At 43.3% G+C, this 17,202-nt stretch overlaps 2 protein-coding genes and 1 long non-coding RNA gene across 18 annotated transcripts in view; 2 read left to right on the forward strand and 1 right to left on the reverse strand.

Annotated features, from left to right (window-relative positions):
- CELF1 (CUGBP Elav-like family member 1) overlaps window positions 1-4,987 on the forward strand; it is a 63,662-nt gene extending 58,675 nt beyond the window's left edge. For 12 of the 13 annotated variants that reach the window (XM_088166849.1, XM_088166846.1, XM_088166847.1 and 9 more), the window contains one exon: window positions 203-3,189. The gene's annotated coding sequence lies outside the window, so the exon portion shown is untranslated. Of the gene's footprint in view, window positions 1-202; window positions 3,190-4,847 lie in introns of those variants that run through there. The other variant, XM_088166841.1, reaches the window with a different exon arrangement.
- Window positions 345-12,018, reverse strand: LOC148223306 (uncharacterized). 4 transcript variants are annotated; one of them, XR_015804419.1, is made up of 3 exons: window positions 11,540-12,018; window positions 9,392-9,574; window positions 345-9,290 (listed from the first exon to the last, which is right to left on the reverse strand). It is a non-coding gene; the product is annotated as an uncharacterized LOC148223306 (long non-coding RNA). The 4 variants fall into 4 exon arrangements; XR_015804420.1 differs by lacking the exon at window positions 11,540-12,018 and having other exon boundaries at window positions 345-6,459; window positions 9,193-9,290; window positions 9,392-10,538; XR_015804421.1 differs by lacking the exon at window positions 9,392-9,574.
- On the forward strand, window positions 7,685-17,173 carry RAPSN (receptor associated protein of the synapse). Its single transcript, XM_014881886.2, has 8 exons — window positions 7,685-7,900; window positions 10,436-10,774; window positions 12,014-12,172; window positions 12,491-12,589; window positions 12,687-12,809; window positions 15,346-15,399; window positions 15,975-16,174; window positions 16,923-17,173. Exons 1-8 carry the CDS (start codon window positions 7,685-7,687, stop codon window positions 16,993-16,995), a joined length of 1,263 nt encoding a protein of 420 aa, XP_014737372.2. The 3' UTR covers window positions 16,996-17,173.
- Window positions 17,174-17,202: the final 29 nt, after the last annotated feature.

The following is a 17,202-nucleotide window of genomic DNA, read 5'->3' on the forward strand; positions in this document are numbered from 1 at the left end:
AGTTTGATGTTTACTTGGTGTCCTTCATGTACTTTGACTTTTACTTGTCCATCGTTGGCATGTGCTGCCCTTCCCTGTCAACTCCCTTCCCCAGGAGATCTCATTGTACAGTGCCCATTCTTGTTCTCTCTCTCCGTGTTTGGATGTACTGCTCTGTGTAACTCAGTGGGTCTCCCTCTTTCTGGTTTGTTTTTTTTTCTAGATTCCTGCCGTTTGTTCATCGTTGTGCCTAAAGCATGTCGATGTGGCGTTCAAGTACATCGTCCAAATCCTTGTCTCTTCAGCTTCTCTGATGCTTGAACTCTCACCTTTGACCTTGTGTTGACCTTTGATGCTGATGTGTATTTTTATTATGTTTGTTTCTTTTCTTTTTTTTTTCTTTTTTTTTTTTTTTTTTGTGCTGCCAAATTGGTTTTGCTAGAAAGACTGCTGAAGGGGAATATTTAAACTTGCATTTGAATATAAAAAGAATTTCTATTTTTCTAGACCTTCGTAAGATAACCACTTGATTTTGTGAATCTGATTCTTTGTAATTTGTCTTCAGAGCAGCCTTGCTAGCATACCTTGTGGAGTATTTGTATTTCTGTGAACATACAGCCAATCACTTTCTAGGCTTAGTTTTTTCTGTGTGCTTAGTTTTAAAAACACAGTTCAAAGAAAAAGTCAATTATATGGTGTGACTCAATCTTTCAGGAGACTTCCTAGTCACATTTTGCTGATCTGGTTTCTGTGCTTGAGGAGACAGCATGTGTTTTTATGAGTTCAAACTTGTGACTTGAAGTGGCATCAACAGAAAACACTTGAACTACGTTTTCCTCCGATTGTAGCTACATTTTTGCCCTGGCATTTACTGATTTTTTTTTAATTATTATTATTTTTATTTTTTTCCCTGCTTCCCTGTGTGATTATCAGTCTGCAGTGAAAATTTGATCAAAGTTGATGTTGTATTTTGTTAAGCTCCGGCATGCTTGGTTTTTTTGTAACTACAATCTCCTCAGCAAAATGTGATGTTTTTGTTTTAATCTTTCAAACTAAGATAGTGCCCAGAAATGTTGTGCATGTTTCCTGCTGTTTTCTTCACACCCTCGTATATATCACCTTCACCTCTCTGTTTTCTATAGTTTGTGCAAAAACTGAGCAATTTAATGGGTTTCAAAGGTATCCTTTAAATTGGTGGTTTTGGTATGACAAATATCTGATCAGAAGCCACCTGAGGGCATCTACCTGTGCACTTAGACTGTCTGCCTGACAGAGCACCTGGACCTTGCTCCATCTCCAGGCTGTCAGAAGCTCTGAGAGTGCTTGGTTACACTGTTCCCCTAGTGGAAGTTTCAATGGAAGGGGATAGCTGGGAGCAGGAAGGTGAGGGAACTCACAGTATTTCTGGTTCCAAAGCTATCTGAAGCTAGGGCTCATTTCAAACACTGAGCATTTTGTACAACTCAGGGCACATTTCTGTGAAGTCCAGCCCCAATCTAATAACATCAGTCAGAGTTTGGTGGCAGGATTCTGGAAGGATCTAGGTTAGCTCATGAAATAAAGTGTTTTAAATTTCCCAGAGAAAGCATTTGTAACACTGGCCCTACAACTGCTGGCTCTTTTCCCAAATGACAAGCACAATACAACAGCCTCTGAAGCTGTTACCTGAACAGGGTACCATCCCCAGCTCTCTTTTCAAGGGCCTTAGCTGGGGAATCTCTGCGGAGATTTTTTAGTTTTTGTTTAGTTTTTAATTGGGTAATGAGCTGAGCAGTTTTTCTGGCTTGCAGGATGAACTAGAACAGGTTACAGCTCTCTGGGTAGCAGGCTTCCCCTGCCCTACGTACCATCTGCACAGGTAGAAACTGGGAAGTAGCTTCTAGATGAAGGCACCTGAAGAGTGTGTGCTGTGATGAAGTTTCAGTCAGAAGCAGCAGCAAGCTAGTGTAGGTATCTTAACAGTTGAAATAATGTGAAATGGAATTCCAGGAGAAGGGTTTTTGCTGAGAAAACAAGTAGAGTTTGATTGGATAGAAATCTTAATTTTGTCCAGTGTTTGGGATAATGTAAAGATGCAAAGATTGTTTTCTGTCCTACTTCTGAGTTGGTTGAGGATACTGTATTCTCACTAGGTATTGACCAGACTTGTGTAGACAGTCCTTAATCTGCTTACAAAAGAGAACCATTTGAATATGGTACATGTACCTGGGAGTGAATCGTGAGGCTGAATGAAAAAGGGTAGAGACTCGTTTATTTGGGAAGTAGGGTCGGGGGCTGGCTGCTGTTAGTCTCACAGTCTGAATGCACAGGGCTGTGTGCCAGGGGGCACTGGTACCCTGCAGTGGATGGAGGAACTGCCAGTACGTTTCTGTACGTGTGCATTTGGTTCCGTAAGGAACCTTGGGGAAACCTGTGGAAAAATATCTGAAGAAAACCAAAATGCCAAATGTTGGGTGTTTCTTTCCTTTCTTCTTTCCTTTTCTTCCTTTGGTTGTTTTAATTGTTCTGTGGTGGTTTTAATGGATTTGAGACAGTGGAGCAGCAGCTGCCTTTCTGATTTTTGGCTGCTTTTTGTGAATAATTTAAAAAGAAAATTTACATTTTGGAGACAAACCTGTGGGCTTTTTTATTGGTACAAACATTGTATTTAACACTAGGGGTTTTGTACAGTTTTTTGCCTTTTCTACTAGAAAACAATGTAAAGTGATTCACAATGTGACGAGAAAACAAATTGCCACTATGACCAAATGTAGAGTCTGTTCTGCAGTTAACGGGATTTAATCAACTCGAAGTCGTGGTTCAGTCGTAGAAATGCTTTTCTTTACCTTGTTTGAGCTGTTCCTTTTTTTCTTGTTTTGATTTGCAAAACAAAATGTCTTTTTGTGTGAAATTGTGTTGTACTCTGTAGAGAATTACAGATTTTACTTTAATGGTTTAAAAAGCAGAGGAGCGCGTGTTGCTTTTCTGATCTGATCACAGAGTTTGTGTAGTGGATTTAAAAATGAAAAGATTTGTTACAAGTTTGGAACAAGCGAGTATGTGTTAAAGGAATTTTCTTCCTTTTGTGTGTGTGGTTTTTTTTTTTCTTTTTGTCCCAAAGGGCAACTTAAAGCTGTTTTAATTGCACAGACACACCGACAACAAGTCATTTTGTATATGCCAAGTGTGGTACCTTCCTTTGTTTATTTGCTATTAAACTGTTTGAGAAGAGTCCTTGTGTGTTGTATTTGTGTCTTAAACTTGAAGCTCTTTTTGGGCTCCAATTGTGAGAAGATGAAGAGAGAGATGAGAGAACTATTTTACAGTTTCGTAGCTGTGAGACACAAAAATATTCATGGCCCAATACCACTTGTTCTAGATGTACAATAATCGCCCTGGATTTTTACTTCTGTGTAGATGAGCTACTTTGAGTAGAAATGAAAAAGGTTTTCTAATTGATATACCTCCATTTTGAGTCATTTGACAGTCAAGTCCCCTATAGATGTGGAAAAGCTGAGGATCTTGGATAATGCAAATATGTGCAACACTTAGGAGTGAGGAGTAGACATATCCAGCCTCACAGAACTGGTGCCATGCAGCCACTTGCCTGTCCATACACTTGTGCTTCAGGGTGTTTCAGGGGCTCAATACCTTGGGCAGAGCAGCAGCCCCAGCTCTGCAGGAGCAGCAGAGTGTGTGGTGCTGTGTGGGATTAGAGAGGCACCAGCTGATGCTGCTCTCACAAACCCCACACTTGCCACCGCCTCTTTCCCCTTCCAGGAACACAGCCAAGCTTGCTGAATCTGTCCTGGTTCTACAGCATCCAGGTACCTGCAGCCCCCAGTGCTCCTGGTCCTGGAAATACTACACAGGGAAACTGCAAAGGGACATGGATTACTTACTAGTGATAAGCAAAGGCCATCTGCTTTGCTCTTAGAAATAAGATACCTTTTATGATACTTCATTTCAAATTAATAAAAAGTATTTGGCAAAGCCAAAGTATAATTCATTTAGAAACCTGCAAAAAGTTTGACATGAATATTGCCTCTCTCAGAAGGAAAGTACCACAATGGCCATGATTTTGCTGCATTTCTGAAAGCTCCTAAAATTCCCTGATGTTATTTCTTCTTTTTGCTGTCCTGCATCTTGGAGACTTGCAAGCATTTGTGGGACAGCTATGTTTCTCCTCCGTGTCCTTTTCCTGTGTTATCTGGCATACTCTATTTCACCCCATCACTTCCTACATGATTGTAAATCTGAGAGCACTTGCAAAGCATCAGGATTCAGTGCTGCATTCCTTGTCCTGAGCACACCAATTGCAGCACGAGGCACGGGGCCACCTGTTACAGACTGTGCTGGGATCCCTGCAGTTAATTTGCAGCTGTTGAGAAGAGAGGCTGGAGGGGTTTCAGTTTAGAAACAACTTGAGGCCAAGGATGGAGAGAAACAATTGAATAAGTAAAAGGGTTTGGATAGGCAGAATGGAAATTGCAGCTTGTGCAGAAAGTTCACTCACCTTGTCTTACACAATCAAAGCTTTGTAAGCTACATCTTGCAGAACTGACACTGGATCCCTCTTGGGTCAGTGGCTTTTTTATTTTTGGAAGGCTTTTTCTTCAGTTTAAATGGCCACCACCAATCAGTACAAAATCAAACTACACGTACTAAGAGCCAGTGTATTAATCTCTGAAAATAATGAGCATTTTCACATGAGTTGTTGTATTTATCAGCATTTGTAGGAAATACACAAAGTTGTAGGTGAAATCCTGATACTGAATATTTTAGGAGAAGCCTTTTTCCTCTCACATCTACCTCCACCTTTCACTGTTTGTTTTGACTCCAGTCTTCCTGACTTTACCCACCACATTCTGCTCTCTTCACACGGCCAGGAGTCACCAGGGACATTATGAAGAGCAGTGGGGAGGAGGAGAAGCAGGTCAGTGTGGTCACTCTGGAGAACTGAGTGCGTGATGAGCCACACTGCATGCATGACAGGTAAGATTCCCTAATTTGATGTTGCCAAGCACCATTCAGGCTCATTTATTTGCACTTCCTGAGGAGAAACTGTGGATTTTAAACTGTAGAAGCTGTACCTGAATCTTGTATGAATTACAGCTGTCTTGAGCCACAGATAGATGCCATTGCTTTTTTTCAAGTAGCACAGGCAGGCAGTGTTGATCTTTCACCCCGCCTTATTTAGGCAGCTGCAGCTGGGCTCAGAGTGGTATGTTCCATATCAGAGCATGTTCCTGTTTTTTTTGAAAATTACTAGTTTGAACTTGATGGATTTAGTCTTTATTTTACTAGGGTTTTTATCTCAACAGGTGAGTTGCAAATTGATTCCTAAGAAACTAAGCACTGTTTCATAGTGCTCAAAAGCAAGGAGGTGAGGTGAAGTTAACAAAATGCAGGGCAGATCATCTCCTGTTAGAGGGGTTTTATCAGGCTGCAAGGCACCCTCTTTTCATTTTGGCTGTGCTGTGTGGGGAAGGAAGCAGTGATGTGGTCCAAAAAGAATCTCAGGATGAGCTTGAGTCACAGGCAGCTCACTTGTGGAAGGCTAATTTTGCAAAGTTGTCTGATCTACCAAGAATGATATAATTTTTGTTTTCCCCATTCCTGAGTCCTGGCCTGTTTCTGTTATGTAGCAGGCTCCAGTGGCTCCTTTCCTGGCCTCTTCTCCAAGTCTAGAAATTGAATGGCCTCACCATTATCAATGCTTTCCATGAGGACTGATCTTCTGCATCATGTTCCCATCCTACCACCTATATCCATAGAGACATTTAAGAATTACTGCAAGAAGGAGAGATTTTTGAAAATTCTTAATCAGACTTTTATGCAAGTCCTAAAATCTATAAAGTACCTAGGTAATAATTTCAGCAGCACTGCTGAAATTATTTTTGCACATTAATCAGCAGTGCCTCACCATTAGTTTTCTTCAGCTTCTGTAGATTTTTCCATAGTTTCTACTTCCAGAGTTTGAGACTACATTTAGTCTATGCTGAAATATCATCTAGCACAATACGTCTCTGAAATACAAAGCTAAGTTAAATAATGCAAATATCATAGTGTAAACGAGCTCCAAAAAGAATCAGTCTTATGGTAGCAAAACCCTTCTACAATTTAAAACATTTTTCTTTTTGAAATATTTTTCTGAGGGAATTTTGGATCAAGGACAGATGCAATCTCTTAAGATATCATGACTGCTATGATATAAAGCCTCTGAGTTCCTTATTTTGTGTCCTGCTTTCCTTAAGGATATTACCTCAGGAAGGCTCCCTTGGGTTTTTGTTGACAGACCAGGGCAGTCTGATTAGTACCCTTTGAGGTGATTCTGTAGGTATTTACCTTTGTTTGGGAAAGAACTGCCACCAAATTCACCAAAAAGCAGGCAGGCAGCTGGAGACATGACTGCTTTTGCAGGCAGGTCTGTTAAAACTTCAAATTGCTTCTCTTTGCCCAGTAAAAGGATCACAAAAGTGCTTCCTGTAACTTCTGCATCTGAAAAACATTAGGTATCCCAGTAGCATTCTCTACCTGCCCCCCTCTCCCCAGGTTTGGTGTATCTTCTTAAGAAGGACTGAATAAATCTCTAGACCACTAAGGCTGCAGCACACTGGTGAGAGTATAAAATGTGATTCCCAGAGGAACCAGTCTGATTTTTTCAACAGAGTGTGGGAGACATAAAGCTATCTTTTAATGGGGCTAGCATTTCTCTCCTGCAACCAAAAAGTGCAGATATCTGTTGCTCTGTGTCTTGTTATTCATCATAAAAGATCAAGTTCTGGATGCAGAACTTAAGCAGTGCCGTTGACAGCTTCTGCTGGAAATTTTTGGAGGACTGCCACACTCATCTGATTTCAGGGGGCAACATTAATGTCAAGAACGAAGGTTTTCAGGATGATTAGTTCCTTGTCCCTAAAATTAGGAAGTCAGAGGTATATTTGCAGCAAATCTGTGACAGAGCTGACCTATGTCCATAAAAACAGTCCATGATGCCAGCGGAGGTCCTCAAAAGGGAGGCTGAATTTTGTGTCTAGCAAAGTATCAAGTACATTGTAACACTGCAGGTGTGTACACACTGAAGTTGCCTTGTTCCCAGCTGATTTTAAGGCATGTATTTTCCTAAAGCTGTTATTCCACCTGAGTCTGCTTCCTCCCAAGCTAGCCCACCGGCAGCAGTGTTTGTCTAAGGGGATGGCCAGAGAGGAAAGAGACAGCCGAGGCATCCCGAGGCTGTGACTGCAGCCAATTGTCTCTCCCCGGGGTATTTATAAGCTGCATACTGGCGGGCAGGGGTGGGCAGTTGGCACCGTGACCTTGGGAGCTGGGGAGCCTGACTAGAATTCCTGGGAGCCACGTGAGCTGGACTGGCAGGAGCAGCTGCAGCCAATGGGGAGGAGACCAGCGCTGGCTGTTCAGATTGAGTTTCACTCCTGTGGCTGGAGATTTTTCTCTCCCTGTCGTGCTTTTCCTCTTTGTTTATGGGACTGGACAGACGAATGCACTGATGGAGCTCTAGCAAGCAAGATGTTTGCCTAGTGGATTTGGGATCCTGCCTTCAGTGCTGAGCAACCACTTCTTGCCATTGCCTACCACAGCTGACATGGCTGGGCTTTTATGGCTCTGGGCCCTCTGAGCACACAACCCGCCCTCTTCTAGTGGGGCATTTTACGTTGTGTTCTCTTGTAAGCACGTCCTTTTTGCTATCCTTAGAGGTTAGTGTATGAGACTTTTTAATCCATGGGAGATGGGGCAGGACCAGACAAAGCAACAGATAGAGAAAGGACTCCATCTTTACCAGTCTAATCAGACGGAAAAGGCCCTGCGAGTCTGGATGAGGGTTTTGGAGAAGTCTGCGGATCCTGCTGGCAGGTTTCGGGTTTTGAGTTGCCTCATCACTGCTCATGCAGAGATGGGCAGATACAAAGACATGCTGAAGGTAAGGTGAATGGATGCATGCCATTGTGTCACACCCACGATGATGGAACGTGGCTGGATCAGAACCTGAACTGGGGGGTGATTTGTGTGTAACAGAAAATGCCACTACTGAGCGTGTGTTCTGGGCTGCTGTAATCACTGTGCTCACCAAGAGCTCCAGCCCACAAGATACACAGAATATGATTTTTCACTGGGTCTGCTTCCTCAGGATTCCTGGCTTATTTAAGTTCTGCACTTACTCACGGGAACCTGTCTTGATTATTTCCCACAAACATGCACACCATGTTATCAGGCTTCAGGAAAAGGTATGAGAACAGGGCCTTTGTCCACTACAAGCTGTTTATAGTGTGTATGTCAGCATAAAAGGAGAACTCCAAGTGGATTCTGTAGAATAATTATCAATCTTGTGGAGACATGTCTGTTATCTTGTTCAGCTTCTGGCTGATATCTAATATAGATCTTATATTGGGTTTTTAAATTACTATTATTTAATTGCCGGGGGCTGATTAAGAGGGAAAAGAAGATGCTGTTTTGGTGAGGTAATTGAGACATCCCAGATGTCTCACAGCTGAGGTCAGAGAGGAGCTTCCAGTTGTCAGGACAGTATAGAAGAATGAAGGAAGGATATGGGGGCTTGATGCAAGAGTGGCAAAAAGCAGCTGAAGTTACATTTCAAGTGCATGAGGATAACAGTTTAATTAAATGAACAAAAAGAAGCTGGTGTGTGGATGTGAGAAGTAAGAGGATGTGTACAGAGAGCAGCAGGCACCATTTGGGAGGGGGACTCAAGATTCTGTAGGACAAGGCAAGAGAGTGTTGTAATAGTCTTAAGAAACTATCCCAGCCTGAAATAGGGTCTTACTAAAGGGCTTTGATATTCTTGTCCCAATGTTTTGGGTTGCCTCTTAGACTGGCTATCATTCAGCATTTAGAACAAAACATGAAAGGGTTGTCTACATCTCACTGAAAAGTTTTTGGTAGCTCTCTTTGGAATTGGAGGGGGGACAGGGGTACATCTTACTGGTAAACCCATACACATGTCAAAGCCCTATAATGAAACCAAATACTTAGGATGAAGAAAAAAAGAGAGGTATTAATACATTTGGAAAACATTTGAAGACAAACAATTCTGTTAAGTGGTGTGAAATTAAATGCTGGAAAATATAACAGACTGATTGGGGAAGAAAGAAGAAAAAAGGCTAAGATGTAACTACCTGAAGGAAATACTGAAGACTTCATGGGAAAAAAAAAAGGTAAAGGAGTGAGCTTATATACTTGAACGTAATTCCCTACCTGAGAAGAGAACAGAAAGTGGGATCAGAGTAGGTGAATTTTAGTTCTTCACAGGAAGGAAAAATGTCTTCATTCAAACTAAAGATTTTACACAGCAACTGGTCAAAGAACAGAGAAAGAAGAACTTTACTAATAAGCCAGTGAGAGAGGAAATATCAGGAGAAAAAGGGTCAGAATTAAATCACTTTTTATTTCTTACCTTTAAGAAGGGGTGTGATGCTCAACCTCTTTTGGAGAGGAAATATTACTTTGTACCAAGAAAAGAAGCTGTGGCAATCAGGAAATACTGAAGAACATGTGCAAAGTTAAGGGAATGTGTGGAAGCATGAGCTGGTGCACATCACTGAGTCCACATAGCAGCTTTCCTAAACTGTAATGGAAACTGAGAAGATAATTAGAAACCAAACATACACAGTTTATGGTTGGTGATATTTGGGGGTTTTCTTTGTTTTTTGTTTGGTTGGTTTTGACTTTTGGTTTTTTGTTTTTCTTGTGTCTAAAAAATGTAAAATGTCCTAGTAACCTAAATTATTACATGTAGCCATTATACAAAAAGCAAGTAATTGATTCCCATGGAATTTGCTATCCATAATCCTAACTGATAATGTCTAATGAAAATTGCTAGCTACTTACCTTAGCTACTGATACTAATTCAAGCCAGCAGTGTGCTTGCTTCATAACAAAACATAAGAGTTACTGCTTAGAAGAGTTTGGAGCCTGAAAAGGACTTCATTTCAGAGAACAGTATGCAACAAATCCTGGAGGTTATAGAACTAAAACTGGCCAGATCAAGACTGCAATTTATTACTAAAAAAATCATTGAAGAAGTAGCTTACTTTCTTCTATTAATAGAGTACTTTAATAGATTAGGAATTCCAGAGAAAGTGGGATACATCACACTGAGTGAAGGAAAACAGAACTGCATTGTGTCAGATGTTTCCTGCTTCCCTAGCTTCTCTTTAGGGCCATTTAACAGCTGTTTTCCCCTTACTGCCAGCCTAGTTCATCTTCCCTGCCCAGAGACTCTGTGAAGAGAGGGAGAGGTTTCTTCAGAGTCTTCATAGGCCTTTTAAACCACCAGATAACTGCTCAGTGCATACGATGCTTCTCCATGTGCTGATAGCCTTGTCTGCCCTGCTCAGAGATGAGCCTCTTCTCCAGTACAGGACACTACTCTGTGGCTGCTTGAGCTGTATATAAATAAACTACACACTTTTGTAAACACTGTTTTATCTACTTGAAGTTTGCAGTGGTACAGATTGACACAGCACGGGAGCTGGAAGACCCAGATTTCCTTACAGAGAGCTACCTAAACCTGGCTCGCAGCAATGAGAAACTCTGTGAATTCCAGAAAACAATCTCTTACTGTAAGACGTGCCTGAACATGCAGGGCACCACTGTGAGCCTGCAGCTGAATGGCCAGGTGAGCCTCAGCATGGGCAATGCCTTCTTGGGCCTCAGCATTTTCCAGAAAGCTTTGGAGTGCTTTGAGAAAGCTTTACGCTACGCACACAACAACGATGACAAGATGCTGGAATGTCGAGTCTGCTGCAGCCTCGGGAACTTCTACACCCAGATAAAGGTACAGTAACCTAAGGGACAGAAGGGGGATTGTCCCACAAATTCAGGGAAGCATTAGAAATCACCTGAATTTCAGTCTTTGCCTTTCCTATAGGAAGTGAAGTGCTGAGAGAGCAGTGTAAGCTAAAATCCCTTTGTAAAATCCACATGGAGTACTCTCCTCCACAGTAAGGATGGGAGGATTAGTGTCATGTTTATAGAGCACAGCAGAAGCAGCTGTGAATATGTGTGTTGAAAAGATCAAACTTAGCTTCAAAGAAGATCACATTAGAGACATGGGGCTGGCAGCCAAAACTCATGGATTCTCTATTTCGACCACTATTGCAGGCAAATAGCTGCCAGCAAGCAGCTGTAGGTAAAACCAGGCAGGGACTAAGCACGGGGGTGATTTGCCTCTTCTAACTTCTGGTACAAACATCAAAAGATAGGTTTTTCTCATTAAGCCCTGATTTCTTCACTCATAGAAGACTTATCACGTGAAGTGTGGTGACCAAAAATAAAGAAAATACATGGTTACTGTAAAGTAACCTGAATGCTTTACAGGTGCGAAATAAGAAGGGAGAAAGGAAACTTAAGAAGTTGTGTTTTCTTTTGTGCATTGTGGAGAATTTAAAAAAATATGAGGACTTTTTCACTTCAGCAGTTTCATATAACTTACTTGAGAATGGTTTTAGATATTTCAATAAGTTTTACATAATTATTATAAAATAAGATTTACTTCTAACATACTTTTAATGCAAAAAAATTAAAATGTATTATTACTTACTGTGAATCTGATGAGGCCATGAGTCCTAGTTCCTCTTTCCTGAAATGATGGATAATGACCTTCTTGGAGATCCCAACTCACCGTATGGAGAAAATGAAGGCTCCATGTAAATGTTACAAGTAGAGATAATGAAAGAGCAGAGAAAGATTTCAGCCTTTGCTTCTAGAGGAGGGTAAATGGTTCCTGCAGAATAAAGTTAATGGCATACTACATAAGATTCATTTGCTGGGTCAATGCACCAGTGTCCTGAACCCAGAGAATAATATGAATTTGGCATATGGCAATTCCACCTTTCACAATTTGATACCCACTGAAATACTGCACGTGGAAGAGGAGCAGCACAAGTTTAAAGATGTACAGAAATCTGGTAGCTGTTGCAGTGTTAGTAAATAAAATATAGTTGGGCTTTTTTCTTCTCTCCTTTTTGCTTTACTTTTGCTGTGAGTGCTGTCTGTGTGCTTGTCTGCCTTCCAGGACTACGAGAAAGCCTTGTTTTTCCCGTGCAAAGCTGCTGAACTGGTGAATGATTACGGGAAGGGCTGGAGCCTGAAGTACCGTGCCATGAGCCAGTACCACATGGCCGTGGCCTATCGGAAGCTGGGGCGCCTGGCAGACGCCATGGATTGCTGTGAGGTACGGGCTGGGGGGGCTCTGCCACGGCATCCTGCCACACGGCTGCAGCAGGACACACAGCCCGGCATCCACACTTGGCTTTAGATCTTCCTGCTGCCTTCCCATCTTAGAGCTGTGGCTTCTGTAGCCCAGGAGGCTTCAAAATTTGGGTCTGTGAATGGCCCTTGGTTAGCAACATGTGAAAAAGATTTTTCTTGCCTTAAAAGATGATGCCGCTTCTTTGGAGCTGATCTTTCAGTGGCCAGAGTGCAAAGTCCCAACCCTGCTCTTTGGAACCAGGAACAAGCTCTTCTACTGACCAGAGGCAATTTCTTTCAGGAGTCCATGAAGATTGCCCTGCAGCATGGAGACCGGCCCCTGCAAGCACTGTGTCTGCTCTGCTTTGCAGACATCCATCGCAGTCGCAGAGACGTGCAGGTACAGCTCCTCCCTGCCAGGAAGGACACAGGGAATAGCAAGAGGGCATGAAAAGCAGTTCATAGCAAAGCATGTGTTTTCCTCCTTGCTTCTGCAGACAGCCTTCCCTCGGTATGATTCTTCCATGAGCATCATGACAGAGATTGGAAACCGCCTGGGCCTGATCCAGGTGCTGCTAGGAGTGACTAAGTGCTGGATGATTCAAAAGGAGCTGGACAAGGTCAGTTACAAACTTGTTTCTACAGAAGTTGGTAGGACAAGATTAGAGCACAGTCTTGTACTGCGCTTTGGTGAGGGTACAGTTCAGAAGAGGCCTGTACCCCCTTGTTGCTTGTAGAGTTATATTTCTCTGAATGGTCTCTCTCAGCCAGGAATTTGTCACTAATGGTAGGAACATCCATTCTGACTCAGACTGCTAAATTACAGAATTGCCTCATTAGTCAGTCCTGATGACTTTAAAGCTCTATGCTGAGAAACCAGCACTGGAGGAAGGAAGCCTTATGCTCTGAAATAGATTCCCCTGCCTACATTTCAGTTATATGACTAAGCTCATTGATGTGCTAATGATGTTTAGACAGCTCTACAGCTCCACCCTGTGCTTAGCATGTGTGGTATAAATGTAGCATAAAAATTCTGGAGAAACTCTGACAGTCTATAAACTCTGATGTGATACAGAGGGATGAGAGCAGGAATTTATTGGGGGATAGACAACCAGTCAATATAGAACAAGGGGGTGAAGTTACTTATTTTGAAAATGCTTAGGCAGTGTGTATGTGTATTAAAGTCCAGACTGCACTAGATGAAGCACACTGCACAGCAGGAACATTACTCGGCCACAGAATGAAATGCTCAAAGGTTAGCTCTGAACAACCTGGAGTAGCTGCACATCAAGATGCTGATGTGGCACTGTGCCAAGATTGGGTCTAAATATGATGAAAATTCACTCTTATCACTAATATTGAGACACCAAGAATTTTAGCTCAAATGAAGCATCCCAGATATCAGTATGTCCAGTATATGTCAAAATAGACAAGTTCAGGGTGCTGTCAGCATCCGAGTGCCTCCCTCAGGGAACCAGTTGGGTGAGACACACCATGCCATCTCAGTAAGTAAACACAACGTTTGTTAGCAATGGAAGAAGAAACTGTGGACTTGCAAGATTTCTCAGTGTCAAAAGAACGTAGAAGAGCAGGTAGGCCTCAGCAGGAGAGAATATTCAGAGCATTCATCAAATCCTTACATTCACTCATTCTGTCTTGAGCCACTGTCAGCCTCTGATATCAAGCAGCCCTCACTTGTGAAAACACGATGAGGGTTTTGCACAGAATTTTAATTTCATCAAATCCCACAGAAGAAGAAAGTGGAGGAATCTTGTATTCTGTCCCAGGCATTAGAGGGAAGTCTGCCATGCTGGGTGAGGGACCTTATGTCTGTTGACTAAATGGGACCTCTTTAGATGTCACATCCCTGAATATTCACCAAGCCTGTTCTTCAACTTGCCAGGCCCAGTTTCCATTTCTCATGCTACTCATCCCACTTGCAGATTCCCCATTTTAGTCCAACCTTCCTTCATCTTCCCAGTCTCTTTGACCAGTTAGCCCATTTCATTTGCATGTAATGTAATCAGTGCTATTCCAGATCCTCCCAGGCTGCTCACAGCTTGCTTGGCCTCATTCTTGTGCAGTCTCATATTCCTGTCCAAGACAAACTGTCCCCTAGACTTGTCAACATCTTTTCCCCTACCCCACACATTTCACTTTGATTCTTAATCACAGTTATAATTTCAGGAGTTTCCAGTACATACTCAGTTTTCCTAAGCACAGTTCTCAGTTGTGTTTTCTCTGATGGTCTTCAGTTCCTGCTTCCCTCTCCTACCATTTCCTTATCCTAAGCTGTTGCTGCCACCACAAGTCCAATGCCATCTCCTCTGCATTCACAGTGCATTTTTGCATCTCATCTGGTCCTCTCCTCCTGCAATAGCAGTAACACCAAATTACAGGGTAGAAATTTTGTAATGTGCATCACGAGGGAGACCTCTTCTTTCCCCTTGGACAAATAGGAAGCAAGTCTCAACGGTTCTGGAAAAGAGAGACCAATTCTCCGAACAGGAAGGAACACTGTGACATCTCGGGGAAAGTAGGGACTCATTTGGTATGACAGCTGCTATGCTAAATATTTCCTTCAGATTTAAAAAATGGATAGCAGAACACTCCTACATCATACCATGTGTAAGTAAGGCAAGGTGGATATATGAACAGCAGGGGAAAAATAGATGTGTGGTGTATTGGTGCTGGTGCTCCCTTTCCTCACCTCTGGTATAAGTGAAATTGGAGTTGCCCAACAATTATTGAGCCTGCAAGGTAAGATGGGGACAAGGTTTGCTTTGCTTGTGCTCCATCCCAGCCTCAAATGAGCATGTGGAACTGAATTTAAATAAGTCTGTATTCTCTCTGCTTGGGGACCAGCCTCTGCCAACATTGACACTGAGCGTCTGCAACAGAAATGTAGGTCTTTAATTACTTGTGGTCTTTCAGAAACCAACCTTTTCTCATGGATTAACTTTAGGGTGGGGAGGGAAATCTGCCCTCCCAAAAAAGCTTTCTTGATTCTCCAGAGTTGCAGGGATGCTTGTTTTTCCAAATTTTACTCTGTACTTCCTTACCTCTTTTTGTAAAATAATTCTCATAGGATATTCATACAAGCCCGTCGTTTATGTATTTAATGGAGAACTAACGACCAGTGCTCTCAATTCACAGGCTCTGGAAAGCATTGAAAAGGCACAGGAGCTGGCAGAGGGACTAGGGAACAAGGTAAGATCCTAAGCTTCTTCTCAGCACTCTTCATAGTCTTGTGTCAGGCAATATAAGATGTCAAACATTGAAGTATCCAAACTTGTTGCTCATCAGCATTCCCATTAACCTGTGAGTGCTTGGGATTTATTTTGTCATCAAGTGTTTGGTTGTGGGCAGTTTTACAGATAATCATCACTCTGCAAGTCTATGAGTGAGGAGTTACAATGGGATAGGCAAAGGGGAGTGAGAAGCAGCGAAATTGGGGTGTGAAACAGGCAAAGAACTAGAGGATTAGAGATCTCTTCCTGAAAAACATTTTTGCCCTGAGCAGCTGCTGAAATGTGTGCTGGATGGAGGCAAAGGAAAGTGAAACACACTGTATGTCAGGGGTAGCTCAGGGAAACCATGAGTGGAAGAGCTGCCGAGTGTCTCAAACCTGGTGTTACCTTTTGTGACACAAAGAAGGGTTAATGGCAGGAAGTGTTGAGACCTGCTGATGTTTCTCCCGCTGCCTGATGAGCGTTCCCACTCCTGTTTCTGGTCCATGTTCACCCTGTTGTTCACTTTCTTATGTTTCTGTCCTTCACGTGCAGCTTGGCCTGCTGAAGCTCCACTGCCTGTGTGAAAGGATCTATCGCACCAAGGAGCAGCACCAAGAACTGCGTGACCATGTAGTGAAGTTCCATGAATGTGTGGAGGAGATGGAGCTGTACTGTGGCATGTGTGGAGAGTCCATTGGGGAGAAAAACAACCAGCTCCAGGCACTACCTTGCTCCCACTTCTTCCACTTGAAGTAATTAGCTGGAAGTACTAAATATTATTGTATGACATTAGTCATAGGAAAGAGCTGCTTATGCCCAGAGTAGTCCTCTGCATGCTGCTCCCCAGGTCTTTGTCTTGATTACCTGCTCACCTTTGTCCTGATCCTGCCTTGCAGGATCCCATTGCAGTTCTGAGTCTCACAGCTTTGGAGGGTGAGATTTAGCCATCATATCCATCACACTCCCACTTGTCCTCTATACGATTATTCACTGATGTCCTCACTTTTGTAGGTGGTCAGCCCAGTTCACAGATTCTTATCTGATTCCTCCTGGGGAATCAGTTCTTTGCTCCCAGGGGCAGTCTGGGTTTTTCCCGAGTTCCCTCACTTTCTCCCTTGGCTAGTGGCACACAGGTGAAGTCGTTCAGCCTATTATCATGTTACTGCCATGAAAGAAGTTAGCTGTACCGTCATTTTATGTAGAAGAAACACGTGTTAATGTGTTACAAAACACATTAATCTGAAAACTAAGAATTTAATAACAAAGCCTCACACTGACACCAGAATCAGGATCAAACTACTGGACAGTGAGAGTCCAGCAGTACAGGAACAAACTTCTGTAGAGGGATGTGCCTGAGTACCTCCCTGGAAGGGATGGGAAAGAGATCCAGTCTCTGTCGGGGCGGGAGGGCCCGGGGGCTTGGACCGGAGCCGTGGGGCCGCCCTGGGGGAGCCCCCGGCCCGGCCCGGCCCGGCCCGACGCGCCCTCCTCCCGTTACAGGTGCCTGCAGACCAACGGGACCCGCGGCTGCCCCAACTGCCGCCGCCTCTCGGTGAAGCCCGGATACGTCTAAACACAAGCCTAAATACAAGCCTAAATACACGCCTAAATGCGCCGGGACTGACGGAGCCGCTCCGGACCCCCCGGGCTGGGCCTGGCGGGGCCGCCCCCGGGCTGCCGGCCCGGCCCGGCCCCGCTCCCTCCCACTCGCTGCTGTGTACGGGCACTGACTGTAATAAAGCGTTTCTCCGGGAGACCGCCCCGCCTGCCTCCAGCGCCG

The sequence above is a fragment of the Sturnus vulgaris genome, chromosome 6 (genome assembly GCF_052056855.1).
Source record: "Sturnus vulgaris isolate bStuVul1 chromosome 6, bStuVul1.hap1, whole genome shotgun sequence".
NCBI classification, from domain to species: Eukaryota; Metazoa; Chordata; class Aves; order Passeriformes; family Sturnidae; genus Sturnus; species Sturnus vulgaris.

Bases quoted from the DNA above. Each gene is read 5' to 3' on its own strand.
- RAPSN (XM_014881886.2), top strand. From the start codon at position 7,685: ATGAGACTTTTTAATCCATGGGAGATGGGGCAGGACCAGACAAAGCAA. The intron at 10,775-12,013 runs GTACAGTAACCT...TCTGCCTTCCAG, and splicing joins ACTTCTACACCCAGATAAAG to GACTACGAGAAAGCCTTGTT. The intron at 12,810-15,345 runs GTCAGTTACAAA...CTCAATTCACAG, and splicing joins TTCAAAAGGAGCTGGACAAG to GCTCTGGAAAGCATTGAAAA.